General features: G+C 46.5%; 1 protein-coding gene across 1 annotated transcript in view; it reads right to left on the reverse strand.

The window, feature by feature from the left end:
- The window catches only part of PEX14 (peroxisomal biogenesis factor 14), a 218,625-nt gene that overhangs the window by 78,403 nt on the left and 124,540 nt on the right, over positions 1-15,682 (reverse strand). Inside the window, exon 3 of the mRNA XM_068238785.1 lies at positions 7,195-7,279. Within this exon, the coding sequence (XP_068094886.1) occupies positions 7,195-7,279 (85 nt within the window). The remainder of the gene's footprint in view (positions 1-7,194; positions 7,280-15,682) is intronic.

Below are 15,682 nucleotides of genomic sequence, written 5' to 3' on the forward strand. Positions count from 1 at the left end.
TACAAGATTTCAGAAATGAAATCCATTTTCTAAATTATAATAATAAATAGCAGCCTTTTTTCAGCTGCATGATGACAAATATAAAATATTTTACATTTATTGGAGGAACCCCTCCCTTCCTTTCATATTGCCGGGACAGAATCTGGCAGACTGGTGGAGGAGATACAAAAACAAAACACAGGCTGCTACTGATGGTGTCACAGGGGAGGGGATCTCAGCTTGTGTGAGATTTCACATAGACGACGCCCCTGTGAGGGAGGGTAGCTGATGACAAACACACCCATGATCTAAAACCTAAGCTGAGAAGTAATGGCTGCCACCTGTATAACCCTAGTTATGAAAAGAGAAGGGTGAAAAACATGCACTGAAATGCGCATAGGCTGCATGTCTTTGTATGTGTCAGAGTGGTGCAACTAAATATTTTGCATTAAAAAAATTGTTTGGTTTGGGTCCGCTTTAAGCAGCTTCTGCAGTCATTGAGTCCATTGACAATGTGCATATAATTTGCATCTACTCAATTGGCATTTTATCCACCATGAACTGATGATTTAAGAATCCTGCAAAAACAGAAGATTTCATTCTCTTTACAAACAGGCCTGCAAACCTCCTGCACTGAGCTGAACTACAACTTCCATCCACCCAAAAGTCGGCATTTATCTGGAGGGCGTAGCCTTGTCACGGGTTATTTACTAATGTATACACAACATAATGAACTAATGTAAAAACAGGACAGCTCTTCAAAAACAAGTCAACAACCAAAACCTACATCACAGAATCAAACAGTCTTAATCAGGACTAATTAATAGGTCACTGCATTATAGTGATTTTACATCTAGGGCAATACTTAGTGACTCCTTTAAAAGTCCACTTCAGAAGGCTCCTATCAATCCAGCTACCTATAGACAATATTGGATCACCTGCTACAATGCCAACTGTGAAGAGCGGCGGTGAAGTCATCTGAGCCTCCTCTTATTTCTCTTTTCATTTCTCATTGATCTCATTCAATCTTTACTTCTATAGTTTTAATTTCCGGATACACATCCCATGATTTCTTCAGCATTCTCCAGCAGGTAGCCCAAATATACAACATCACAAGCTCGGGGGCACAGAGGAGGTACAGGGGACTGAGGTGGCAGTGTCCCCACTTAAGAACGGATTCAGGTTAAGGGCTGGTTCAGACGGACGTTTGCAGAGCGTTTACAGCCAGCGTTCGGGGCTTGGCGTTAAACGCTCCCATTCAAGTGAATGGGAGCATTTGTACCAAGATTTTACGCGCGTTTGCACAAACCCGGCGTTCGGGTCCCGATTTTCACTGGCGTTCAAGGAGCCCCTGGAAGCTACATGTTGCTTCCAGGGGCGGTTAACCGTGACGGGTAATGTCCCCCTAGGGGAAGAAAAAACGCGACCGCATCCGAATGCAATGCGAACGCTGCTGAAAGCCTGAACGCATCACGAACGCAACGCCAACGAACGCGACGTCTCCAAACGTCCGTCTGAACCAGCCCTAAGAAAGAACCTACAGTCCCCATCTTGTTTGTTAACTGGGGACTACCTGTATTCTATGTTCATCCCACAAGTAGTAACACATCCACCTCTTCGTCCTATTCAGGAGGGCTTTGTTAACCCTAAACTCCCACCTATCAGTCGGTTACACCTCATTCCAGTAAGTGGTTGTTGGGAAATCACCCTGTGTTCGGAGGTAACGCAGCAGAGTCAGGCGTAAACTTTTTAGTCAAATGTTTGAATTTACCATTTCCTTTGAATGGTTTATAAAACTGCTTGCTTGTGCATTTACTATTTTCAATATAATCCTTTGTGTACATTTCAACAAACACCTCTTTTGTATTAAAACAATAAACATTCATTGAACAAGGGAAAAAAAAATAAAAACATTTAATTCCATGTAGTTACATAGAGTCAGATGAAAAAGTGACTAGTGTGGAGTTGACCTAGATGGCGATAATGTACGGATCAGGGACGTGTGACCTGCCATAATGTATGGATCATGTTACATAGTTAGTTTGAGAAAGACATCCGTCCATCAAGTTCAACCAGAAAAGAAACAAAACAAATTTTAAAAAAATTCACCACCCTGAACCTACAAATATTTCAGGTGATCCAGGGGAAGGCAAGGAACCTTACAAGGCCTGGGCCAATTAGCCTTAAAAAGGGAAACATTCTTTCCAGACTCCAGATGCAGTAAGATAAATCCCTGGATCAACTCTCCCGGGAATTACCTTATAATTATAGCCATGGATGGCTATCAATGCAAAGAAAGCATCCAAGCTGTCTGTAAATGCAGGTATAGAGTTTGCCATAACTACTTCCTGAGGTAAGATGTTTCAGATTGTAACCTCTCTCACTGTGAAGGACCCCTTTCTAAAATTATGGCAAAAACTCTTTTCCTCCATACGCAGATCATGTCCCCTTGTCCGTTGTACTAGGGACAGAAAGCTCATCTGCCTGGCTTCTGTATTGCCCTCTGATGTATTTATACATGTTTTAGGTCACCTCTCAGTTGCCTTTATTCTAACCTTAATAAAGCCAGTTTGTCCAACCTTTCTAAGGCAAGTGAGCGCTTCTATCCCTCTGATGTGACCTGTATAATGTACGGATCAGGGACATGTAATCTGTATAATGTACGAGACGGGGACATGTGATCTGTATAATGTCCGGATCAGGGACATGTGACCGTATAATGTACGGATCGGGGACATGTGACCTGTATAATGTATATAATGTACGGATCGGGGACATGTGACCTGTATAATGTATATAATGTACGGATAAGGGACATGTGACCTGTATAATGTATATAATGTACGGATCGGGGACATGTGACCTGTATAATGTATATAATGTACGGATCGGGGACATGTGACCTGTATAATGTATATAATGTACGGATAAGGGACATGTGACCTGTATAACGTATATAATGTACGGATCGGGGACATGTGACCTGTATAATGTATATAATGTACGGATAAGGGACATGTGACTTGTATAATGTATATAATGTACGGATCGGGGACATGTGACCTGTATAATGTATATAATGTACGGGTCAGGGACATGTGACCTGTATAATGTCCGGATCGGGGACATGTGACTTGTATAATGTATATAATGTAAGGATCGGGGACATGTGACATACTGCTTGCAATGTCTTTATATAGGTGAGTATAGAGTGTAAGGCAGGTAGAATTCAGTGAATTAGGTAAGTAGCTGAGGAGTGAGATTTGCAGTTAGTCATTAGAGGTAGTTTTGTTATTTGACAGAAGTTGTGCATATTTCTGGCTGTTTTCCATGACTAACAGCGACCGCGCCTTCTGTAAAGGAGGTCAGGGATGGCGGCAGTCACACTATTCACTGAGCAGATTGTCAGTCACGTTTCAGGAGCAGATCTGCCGTTTATCGTTATCTTTGCAGCTGGGGGGGGGGGGGATAGAGACGCCCCTGAGAGGACAGGAAGACCCCACGACTCACAGCGCCTGTTCCGGGGGGCGGCTGTAAGATGGATCTCTCCAGTCATGTATTATACATACTGAAATCGGGGGATGGGGGGTTTTAGGGGAGCTCTGGACTTAGACATACAGTGTAAACAATGTTATAGGTTGTTTAAAGTACACTAACATAAACCTGAAGTAAGGAAAGGTCGATACTCACCATAGCAGAGCCCTCCAGCTCCTCCCCTGATGTCTGGTTCCAGCGCTGTCCTCAGCTGGAGCTGCTCAGCCACAGAGCTCTGTATAACTATTGGCATCACCATTCAGGACAAGGGCACACCGACTGCGCAGGTTCGTTCTGGCCTCCGGCATGCGCAGCAGTCCTGACGAGGCTTTTAACCGAGAGGCTAAACCGGAGACTGGAACCCCGGGCAAGATGAAGGACCAGGAAGGATCGACTGTAAGCCATCCATAGGTTTCTCTCTACACTTGAAGTGAGAGAGATATGGAGGCTGCCATATTTATTTTGGGGAGACTACATATTATAGCGAAGCAATGTCAAATGAGACGATGAAGTGATCAAAAAATAACATCTAAATTTAGTCATGAATAAAAAATGTTCACATGCACAGTGTCAACATCACACATGAGAAACAACCGGATAAAGGATTGACTCTTGGGGCGCATGAGAAATACAACAAAAGCGTTTAATATTGAATCACCATAATATCACACACAAATTTATATATCACTTTCCAAATCACCTGCTAAGCTATCTAGATAAATATGTGACTTGGAAAGTGATATATACATTTGTGTATGATATTATGGTGATTCAATATTATTAAAGTTTTTTGTAGTTTTTCCTCATGTGCCCCAAGAGTCAATCCTTTATTCTGTTGTTTCTCATGCCATATTTATTTCCTGTTAATACCAGTTGCCTGGCAGCCCTGCTGATCTATTTGTCTGCAGTAGAGTCTGAATCACACACCAGAAACAAGCATGCAGCTAATCCAGTCCGACTTCAGTCAGAGCACCTGATCTGCTGCATGCTTGTTCAGGGGCTATAGCTAAATGTATTAGAGGCAAATGATTAGGACAGCCGGGCAATCTGCATTGTTTAAAAGGAAAAATATGGCAGTCTCCAGATCCCTCTCACTTCAAGTGTGCTTGAAGTGAGTTTTATCAGTTTAGGAAGACTTTAAATAACTCACAACAGTTTATACAATACAGTAATGTAAGAAAAGAATGTAATAAAAAAAAAAAAAGGACAGTAAGATTGGGACAACTTTGTATATATGAGACGCTTGCATCTTGAGCACAAGAGCAAACATAAGGTAAAATATGGCAGCACTACCCCTGCTCACAGCGATTGCCCAGAGCTGCCTTCACCTGGGCTGCTTCAGGTCATTTGGTCAAACTAACACGGCAGAAACCCCGGCTGACAAAAGACGTTAGGTGGCCATACAATCGTTAGATTAGCAGCAGATAGATCATCAGATAGATCTCTGATGTGTTTAGGAACATTTTTTACTAGGAACAGATTTCCAATAGATATCAGTATGAAATCTATTGAAAATTGATCTGACGGCATTTTTTTGCCATCAGATTTGCATTAGGGTCAATGCAAACTGATAAGCAATCTCAACAGATCGGTTTTGATTTTCCAGCATGTCAGATCGATTGAAATCGATCGGTCAATCGATTTGCGATCGATCGGCTAAGTGTATGTGCCCCTTAAGCCACAGAGATACAAAAAACGTTCACTTGCATGAAAATTGTATGTAAATTCTATGCCAGGTTGGAGTTGGGCCAAAAACATTCTGCCTGCTGAGCGATTGGTGTGATTCGAGCAGCGTACAATTTACACTCAGGAGCAGTGATCGCCGTTTGGGCGGGCCGCTCGCGAAGCCATCAGTTTGGAGTATTTCGCGGTTTGCCTGCAGACGGCTTCAGAGTAACCTGACTGCAATCAATGCCATTTATTTATCATTTGTAAGAGATTATCGAGCTAATGAGCCCCATTACCACGGCGATTGAGAAATGCGCTAACTAGCAAGCGTCCCTCATTATCTGCCGCTGAGTGCGAATCATTTACCATCAGGGGGTCCGGCTACCTGCGGAGAGGAAGTGTAATCACCCTGCTCCTAGCTGCAATGATCAGAGATTTACCATCAGGGGGTCCGGCTACCTGCGGAGAAGCAGTGTAATCACCCTGCTCCTAGCTGCAATGATCAGAGATTTACCATCAGGGGGTCCGGCTACCTGCGGAGAGGCAGTGTAATCACCCTGCTCCTAGCTGCAATGATCAGAGATTTACCATCAGGGGGTCCGGCTACCTGCGGAGAGGCAGTGTAATCACCCTGCTCCTAGCTGCAATGATCAAAGATTTACTATCAGGAGGTCCGGCTACCTGCGGAGAGGCAGTGTAATCACCCTGCTCCTAGCTGCAATGATCAAAGATTTACTATCAGGAGGTCCGGCTACCTGCGGAGAGGCAGTGTAATCACCCTGCTCCTAGCTGCAATGATCAAAGATTTACTATCAGGAGGTCCGGCTACCTGCGGAGAGGCAGTGTAATCACCCTGCTCCTAGCTGCAATGATCAAAGATTTACCATCAGGGGGTCCGGCTACCTGCGGAGAGGCAGTGTAATCACCCTGCTCCTAGCTGCAATGATCAAAGATTTACTATCAGGAGGTCCGGCTACCTGCGGAGAGGCAGTGTAATCACCCTGCTCCTAGCTGCAATGATCAGAGATTTACTATCAGGGGGTCCGGCTACCTGCGGAGAGGCAGTGTAATCACCCTGCTCCTGGCTGCAATGATCAGAGATTTACCATCAGGGGGTCCCGGCTACCTGTGGAGAGGCAGTGTAATCACCCTGCTCCAGGCTGCAATGCTCAGAGATTTACCATCAGGGGGTCCGGTTACCTGCGGAGAGGCAGTGTAATCACCCTGCTCCTAGCTGCAATGATCAGAGATTTACCATCAGGGGGTCCTGCTACCTGCGGAGAGGCAGTGTAATCACCCTGCTCCTAGCTGCAATAATCAGAGATTTACCATCAGGGGGTCCGGCTACCTGCGGAGAGGCAGTGTAATCACCCTGCTCCTAGCTGCAATGATCAGAGATTTACCATCAGGGGGTCCTGCTACCTGCGGAGAGGCAGTGTAATCACCCTGCTCCTAGCTGTAATGATCAGAGATTTACCATCAGTGGGTCTGGCTACCTGCAGAGAGGCAGTGTAATCACCCTGCTCCTAGCTGCAATGATCAGAGATTTACTATCAGGGGGTCCGGCTACCTGCGGAGAGGCAGTGTAATCACCCTGCTCCTAGCTGTAATGATCAGAGATTTACCATCAGGGGGTCTGGCTACCTGCAGAGAGGCAGTGTAATCACCCTGCTCCTAGCTGCAATGATCAGAGATTTACCATCAGGGGGCCCGGCTACCTGCGGAGAGGCAGTGTAATCACCCTGCTCCTAGCTGTAATGATCAGAGATTTACCATCAGGGGGTCTGGCTACCTGCAGAGAGGCAGTGTAATCACCCTGCTCCTAGCTGCAATGATCAGAGATTTACCATCAGGGGGCCCGGCTACCTGCGGAGAGGCAGTGTAATCACCCTGCTCCTAGCTGTAATGATCAGAGATTTACCATCAGGGGGTCTGGCTACCTGCAGAGAGGCAGTGTAATCACCCTGCTCCTAGCTGCAATGATCGGAGATTTCCCCAGCAGCTCAGTCTCACCTTTCCTCTTCAGGAAGTCCTTCCTTGTGGCCACCGGACTTTGCCGCACCCGCGGATTCTGGAGGAACTTCACCGCGGTTGAAATCTGCAGAGGAACAGGAAATAATATGTGGAATTAATCGATATTTTGATATTCGTTTAAATTCAGCATGTTAAAAAAAAAAATCGAGTTGTGTGTTTATTTAGTTTTGAAACGTACTGAGAACCATTCACATGGAGGCGGGGCTTAACGTCTAACATGTCCCCGCCCCCTTCCACACAACACACTTACAGCCAGCCATACACTAACCGATTCCTCTGACTGTACAATCATTTAGGCCTAGTACACATGTCCAATTTTGATTGGGCAATGACTGCCCAATTTTCTCACTTCCATGTAGCATGACAGCTTACCTACACAACCTGCTCATAGTATTCCATGCTCTCATACTACAAGGAGGTAGTAAAATTGATCACCGATTGACCAATTTAGAATTGTATGTGTGTATGTAGCCAACATCTGTGGGGCATCTTTAGCCCCGAAGCAAGCAACTTTAAACCAATATCAGTAAACAGCGATCATTGGTGTGTTGTGCTGGGCTGTACGGGAGAGAAGGGGTCGGGGGCCACACACCATACAATATCAATTGGAACAATCCTAGCCTTTCATCAGATCACAATGACACTAAAATCGAAAGGTTGCGATGCAATGGTTGCAGGATGATTTTTCTCGATAAAAACAAGAAAATAACAACAATAATCATAATAGGTTGTTTTATAAACAACACATTATTCACCACGTCTAATTAGGAATTTCGTCAAATTTTGCACAAAATCAATTAACATTTGTTGATCGAAAAAAGAGATTATTATGATTCCTCAGTACAATTTCTCACTTTATTTACAACCCTAAAATGTAAATGACGATTATATTACGCATGGCCACCTTCATTACCGAAGATCAAATGGACAAGGTGGTAGAAATCACGGCTTTTGATGATTACAGTAGAATCCCTTTATAGTAAACTCTCAGGGATCAGGAAAAGTAGCTTACTATATCAGAAGCTTTCTGTATCAGGATTGGTCATGCATTGTATATTTATACAGAAGCAATTGTCGGGACCTGAGGACTGAGGTTACTATATCCCGAGTCTTACTATAACTAGATTCTACTGTATTTGGGATTTTTATCAGCCCTTGCATGGCTTACAGTAGACCCCTAATGTCAGGTTCCCTATAAAGTGGAGCTGAAATGAGAAATGCACCCTGTATGTATTTAGAGAGAGTTTACATGGTGAGGAAAGGAACAGCGCTATTGCATCCTTATGACTACCTGCTTGAGAGTGCCAGCCCCACTAGTGGGATAAAATACACACCCAGCATTCAAATAAAGTGCACCTGTCTACCATTGGAGGATGTTGGTTTCATGCAACTTATTAAGTACTCGTCCCTCCCACTGCGAAGAAGTCATCCCCCTATGGGAGGGGCCCTAACACTAATCCTAAATTATGCATATGCATATGCATAGCTGGGTGCACTACCAAATAAAATTCAAACTTGCGGAAAGGTGGATCAGCGCATCACCAGGCCGCCTCCGAATGGCCACCGATCAGAGGTGCGCTGAGCCCCCCCAGAAACTACAAACGCACCATGAAACCAATCAGAAGCTCTGCATAAACATCAATAAGCAATGCTATTACATGGGAGCAGCTGACTAAAGTTACTTACATTTGTAAGTAACTTCTGTTTGGTTTCAAGGTGCGTTTGTAGTTTCTTGCGGGGGGGGGGGGGAACTCCGCGCACCTCTGATAGGTGGCCATTCGGAGGCGGCCCGGTGATGCGCTGATCCACCTTTGCTCTATTTAGAGCGTTTAGCCTGTCTAATTTCCCCTCATCTGTGACTGATCATAAGTTGTAATTTGATCTCTCAGCTGTGTCAACTGGCTGCCTCGGCCGAGCAACTAATTTGTAAACACAGGATGTTAATATGTCTGCCTCCATGAAAGCAGGAAGTAGACACACTGCAGATTTATTGCAGGATTTGTATCAGCTGTAACAAAGAAATGTTTTTCCTTAAAGGGGAACTGAAGTAAGAGGTATACGGAGGCTGCCATATTTGTTTCCTTTTAATTAATACCATTTGCCTGGCAGCCCTGCTGGTCTATTTCTCTGCAGTAATATCTGAATAACACCAGAAACAAGCATGCAGCTAATCTGATCAAATCTGACAATGTCAGAAACACCTGACCTGCTGCATGCTTGTTCAGGAGCTATGGCTAATAGTATTGGAGGCAGAGGATAAGCAGGAGGGTCTGGCAACTGGTATTGCTTAGATAGAATTAAATATGGCAGCCTCCATATCCCTCTCACTTCAGTTCCCCTTTAAAGGTTATTATGCTGTGGTGTATCTGTTAGAGCAGAGATGACATTCTGAGTTCAGGTCCGCTTTAAATGACAACTGAAGTGAGAAGAATACAGAAGCTGACACATTTATTTCCTTTTAAACAATACCAGTTACCTGGCAGCCCTGCTGGTGTATTTCACTGCAGTAGCGTCTGAATCACACCACAAACAAGCGTGCAGCTAGTCTTGTCAGATCTGACAATAATGTCAGAAACACCGGATCTGCTGCATACTTGTTCAGCGGCTATGGCTAATAGTATTAGAGGCAGAGGATCAGCAGGGCAGCCAGGCAACTGGTATTGCTTAAAAGGAAATAAATATGGCAGCCTCCATATCCTTCTCACTTCAGGTGTCCTTTAAACTTAAAGGGACCCAAATGTGAGATACATATGGAGGCTGACATATTTATTTCCTTTTAAACAATACCAGTTACCTGGCTGTCTTGCTGATCCTCTGCCTCTAATACTATTAGCCATAGCCCCTGAACAAGCATGCAGATTAGAGGTCTATGATAAATCTGACAAGATTAGCTGCATGCTTGTTTCAGGTATGTGATTTAGACCCTGTTGACCAGAAAATAAGCAGGGCTGCCAGGCAACTGGTATTGTTTAAAAGGAAAAATATGGCAGCTTCCATAGGTCACACTGCGGGTTCCTTTCAAATAGCAGCCTACAACCTTTGCCAACCCTGACCAGAGCGAGCGGGCGGAGGGAAAAGGGTTACATGAAAAGGCGTGGGCATCTCGCCTTCACCCACGGTCAGCTGTGACCCCGCCCACCGCGCAGCCTGCGCCATACCGGCTCCCGTTTCATTTAACATGCTAATCACGGCAAATGTAGGCAAAACGGATCCATCCGACAACGCCATAAAAAGCGAATTAGCGCCACCCGACACAGAATGGCGAGCGCGGAGTGCGTCGGAGCAGGTGTAAGTCAAACGATTACTTATTACACCTGCGGTGGAGCTGATTGGATTGGGAAATGCGCCCGGTAATAGGTTAAAAGGTTGGGATGGGGCGCATTACTGGGAAAGTGCCGGCAGAGAGGCCGTGATTGAGCTGCATGTCATTAGTAATTCAGTTAAGAGAAAACAGGAGAAGCTGCAATGACTGAAAGCAATTTAGATGTCAGGTAGAAGGAGGGGAGGCGTTTTAAGAAAAGCACGATAAGTGAATTTACATGCGAGCGCGGAGGAAGCGGCCAGGAGAGCAGGGAAGGAGATCTGAAACTCTTAAAGGGGAACTCAATTCATGGGGTTTATTTTATGTAAAAAAAACAGACTATTTCCTCTTAAAAAATAAGTGCCATTTAAAAAAAAGGACTGAAAGCAAACAGATCGCTAAACTTCCTTAATAAAGCCCGCTAGGATAAGCGCGTCGCATGCTGAACGCCGCGTGCAAATACAGCGCTTCTCCTCCCACCGCTGGCGGCACAGAATAAGCTGGGGAAAAACACCGCTACATTTGGGGTTGTCATCTAGGAGCCCCCCCCCCCCACTCCACTGCGCTGGCAAGATCAGCAGTGACTGCACCCCCATGCTGGGGAGATTTAAGGGTAAAAGGTGTTCATTTTTTATGGTAAGCAGCAGATCTTAAAGTGGACCTGTAGTGAAAATTTTGTTTGTGGATAAAATTACTTTATAAATGATTTAGTCAGAGTTTGGTAACAGGAGGAAACCCATTAACCCCAGGCACAGGAGGAAACCCATTAACCCCGGGGCACAGGAGGAAACCCATTAACCCCGGGGCACAGGAGGAAACCCACTAACCCAAGGGGCACAGGTCAGAAGCTACAACCAGAGGCCGGAAACAATTAGGAAGACCGCCGAGCTCCACACACTGTGAATATAATATATATAATACTAGCTGATGGCCCGCCATTGCTCGGGTATGTATTTGGCTGGTGTTGGATCCGCCCTCTTTTTCTAACCCTAACACACAATTACTCAATGACCAAGTTTATGAGTTTTGGGGTCCTTGACATCAATAATTTGTATTTTCGCATTGAAATTAAACAAATCTGATTGGCTGTTTGTGGGGCTCCACCCCCTATTCTGAATTTGAACCCCAGTAATCGAATGTACCAGGTTTGAGCCATTAACAGTGCAAGAATGGCGGCAGCCCCCCTAAGCCCCCCCCCCCCGGACAGAAGCCAGGCCCAGTAATATATATATATTCCCCCCCCCCCCCCCCGAGCATGATGCTACCACCACCTTATTTGACAGTGGGGGTGGTGTGTTCTGAGTGATGTGCAGTGTTAGTTTTCCGCCACACATAGCGTTTTGCATTTTGGCCAAAAAGTTCCATTTTGGTCTCATCTGACCAGAGCACCTTCTTCCACATGGTTGCTGTGTCCCCCACATGGCTTGTGGAAACCTGCAAATGGGACTTCTTATGGTTTTCTGTTAACAGTGCCTTTCTTCTTGCCACTCTTCCATAAAGGCCAACTTTGTACAGTGCATGACTAATAGTTGTCCAATGGACAGATTCCCCCACCTGAGATGTAGATCTCTGCAGCTCGTCCAGAGTCACCATGGGCCTCTTGACTGCATTTCTGATCAGCGCTCTCCTTGTTCGGCCTGTGAGTTTAGGTGGATGGCCTTGTCTTGGTAGGTTTACAGTTGTGCCATACTCCTTCCATTTCTGAATGATCGCTTGAACAGTGCTCCGTGGGATGTTCAAGGCTTTGGAAATCTTTTTGTAGCCTAAGCCTGCTTTAAATTTCTCAATAACTTGATCCCTGACCTGTCTGGTGGGTTCTTTGGACTTCCCGGTGTTGTTGCTCCCAAGATTTTCTTAGACAACCTCTGAGGCCGTCGCAGAGCAGCTGTATTTGTACTGATATTAGATTACACACAGGTGCACTCTATTTAGTCATTAGCACTCATCAGGCAATATGGGCACCTGACTGCACTCAGACCAAAGGGGGCTGAATAATTACGCACACCCCACTTTGCAGTTATTTATTTGTAAAAAATGTTTGGAATGATGTATGATTTTCGATCCACTTCTCACATGTACACCACTTTGTATTGGTCTTTCACGTCATTGATGCACGTTTGTGGCAGTAATATGACAAAATGTGGAAAACTTCTTTTGCAAGAGTGTGTGCGTGCGTGCGTGCGCGCGCGTGTGTGTGTGTGTGTATCAATCACCCAGGCCAGCAGGCAGGAGGGGTGTGGGCTGCACAGGCCCCCCCGACAGAAGCCAGGCCCGGCATTAAGGGACGCAGCCGGCAGACACAGAGCAAAGTTTTAGCAAGAAATCAGGTCTCTATCAAAACTGAAGTGACAAATTTGGTCACTGGCGGCAGAAGGAAATGTTCGCAGAGCGGCTGTTAATCAGGCAGCGATCGCACTCTGCTGATGCCAGCACTCAGGGAGGGATGCAGGAGGCTAATTATGAGGCCATATATCTCACTAAAGATGCCTGGGCCTCTCCGTGCCAGCGCCAGGTATACCGCCACTTCCTACAACGCTCACAGCAGGTCTGGCCGTACCGAGATCAACCTTCCTCGCCGTGCCAGCGCCAGGTATACCGCCACTTTCTGCAGAGCTCACAGCAAGTCTGGCGGTACAGAGATTGACCTTCCTCGACATGCCAGCGCCAGGTATACCGCCACTTCCTGCAGAGCTCACAGCACGTCTGGCTGTACCGAGATCAACCTTCCTCACTATGCCAGTGCCAAGTACACCGCCACTTTCTGCAGAGCTCACAGAAAGTCTGGCGGTACCGAGATCGACCTTCCTCGCCATGCCAGCGCCAGGTATACCGCCACTTCCTGCAGAGCTCACAGCAGGTCTGGCTGTACCGAGATCGACCTTCCTCGCCGTGCCAGCGCCAGGTACACCGCCACTTCCTGCAGAGCTCACTGCAAGTCTGGCGGTACCGAGATCGACCTTCCTCGCCATGCCAGCGCCAGGTATACCGCCACTTCTTGCAGAGCTCACAGCAAGCCTGGCCGTACCGAGATCGACCTGCCATGCCAGTGCCAGGTTCCCCCGCCACTTCCTGCAGAGCTCACAGCAAGTCTGGCCGTACCGTGGGGTTCCCGCTTTGCAGCACTTTATCATAGCCTCTGGGAAGGTTTAGTGCATCTGGTAAGTTCAGACGCCCCCCCATTTTTTGGCTCTTCTTGCCGGATTGGTCGTCTTCTGGTTGAGCTGCGCAGAAATGGGCATCACGGCCTGACGAAGGGCACATATAACTTTATACAAAAGCCCGAAACGAACATGTGTCGTTGCCTTGAAGTTCAAATGCCCACAAAGCTACAACCACTCGTTGTTTCAAACCAATCAATGTGTTTTTAAGACCTATTATTGTGATATTGAAGAACCAATTTTTCTACTTTTCTACATGTGTCAAAGTTTTTCTAGAGACTTTTTTTGCCTTTCTGAGATTGCATTATAGTATATATAGTCCTTTTTAAAGGTACAAACAAGTGTTGATGGGCAAGGTGGATTGCCCTAAAGAGGACTGTGTTTTTTGATCCTTCACAATATAAAGGATCGTATCCCAGAGCCTTTTTTATAAAACGTACCGTGATCGACCTTCCTCGCCATGCCAGCGCCAGGTATACCGCCACTTCCTGCAGAGCTCACAGCAGGTCTGGCGGTACTGAGATCGACCTTCCTCGCCATGCCAGCGCCAGGTATACCGCCACTTCCTGCAGAGCTCACAGCAAGTCTGGCCGTACCTAGATCAACCTTCCTCGCCATGCCAGCGCCAGGTATACCGCCACTTCCTGCAGAGCTCACAGCAAGCCTGGCCGTACCGAGATCGACCTTCCTCGCCGTGTGAGCGCCAGGTACACCGCCACTTCCTGCAGAGCTCACAGCAAGCCTGGCCATACTGAGATCTATCTTCCTCGCCATGCCAGAGCCAGGTATACCGCCACTTCTTGCAGAGCTCACAGCAAGCCTGGCGGTACCGAGATCGACCTTCCTCGCCGTGCCAGCGCCAGGTACACCGCCACTTCCTGCAGAGCTCACAGCAAGTCTGGCCGTACCGAGATCGACCTTCCTCGCCATGCCAGCGCCAGGTATACCGCCACTTCCTGCAGAGCTCACAGCAAGCCTGGCCGTACCGAGATCGACCTTCCTCGCCGTGTGAGCGCCAGGTACACCGCCACTTCCTGCAGAGCTCACAGCAAGCCTGGCCATACTGAGATCTATCTTCCTCGCCATGCCAGAGCCAGGTATACCGCCACTTCTTGCAGAGCTCACAGCAAGCCTGGCGGTACCGAGATCGACCTTCCTCGCCGTGCCAGCGCCAGGTACACCGCCACTTCCTGCAGAGCTCACAGCAAGTCTGGCGGTACCGAGATCGACCTTCCTCGCCATGCTAGCGCCAGGTATCAATCTCTGCAGACTGGGGATCGATCTCTTCAGGCACCAAACTACGGCCTTCAACACACCCAAAGGGACAGCTCTGCATCAATTCCAGACAATTTATCATTGTAAAGAGTGCCTGGGCATGTTGGTAAATCTGTGCCGAGAGGCGGAGGGAGAAGACTGGCGGAGGGAGAAGATTGGCGAGAGATAACGATGTACGGTATCGAGCCGAACAGGGATTGATTCTTGTTTACATTTCTGCTTAAACTTAATCAATACTGACGCGGTGGTAAAATCTCACAAACCGATCCGTTTCCAGTTGGGTTGGGATCAATCGCCTGCCATATCACATCATTAGCAGTACATGGATAGCATAATGCTGGCCACACACTGATAGATTGCCCTGGCAGATATCTGTCAAATCAGCAGACTTTATCCGGTGATTAGTAAAATATCACCACCCCCTGCAAGCAATCACCGAGCAATTCGTTGAGGTTTAGGTCACAGGAGAAGACTACTGGCCAAAGGCTCCCATTAATGGTACAATCTACCGAATGGGCGACCGTATGATCAATCTGATACAATTAATTGTGCTTATCGAAAAAAAAATAATAATAATGATCAACTCTGAAATGTAACTTGTAGCTTATAAACCAAGAAATGTACAATCTAACCTACACAGTGTACCCGAGATGAGAGAAGTATGGAGGTTGCCATATTTATCTCCTACTAGCTGATTGCCCGGCGTTGCCCAGGTATGTATCTGGCTAGTGTT

This window comes from Hyperolius riggenbachi, chromosome 6 (assembly GCF_040937935.1).
Source record: "Hyperolius riggenbachi isolate aHypRig1 chromosome 6, aHypRig1.pri, whole genome shotgun sequence".
NCBI lineage: Eukaryota > Metazoa > Chordata > Amphibia > Anura > Hyperoliidae > Hyperolius > Hyperolius riggenbachi.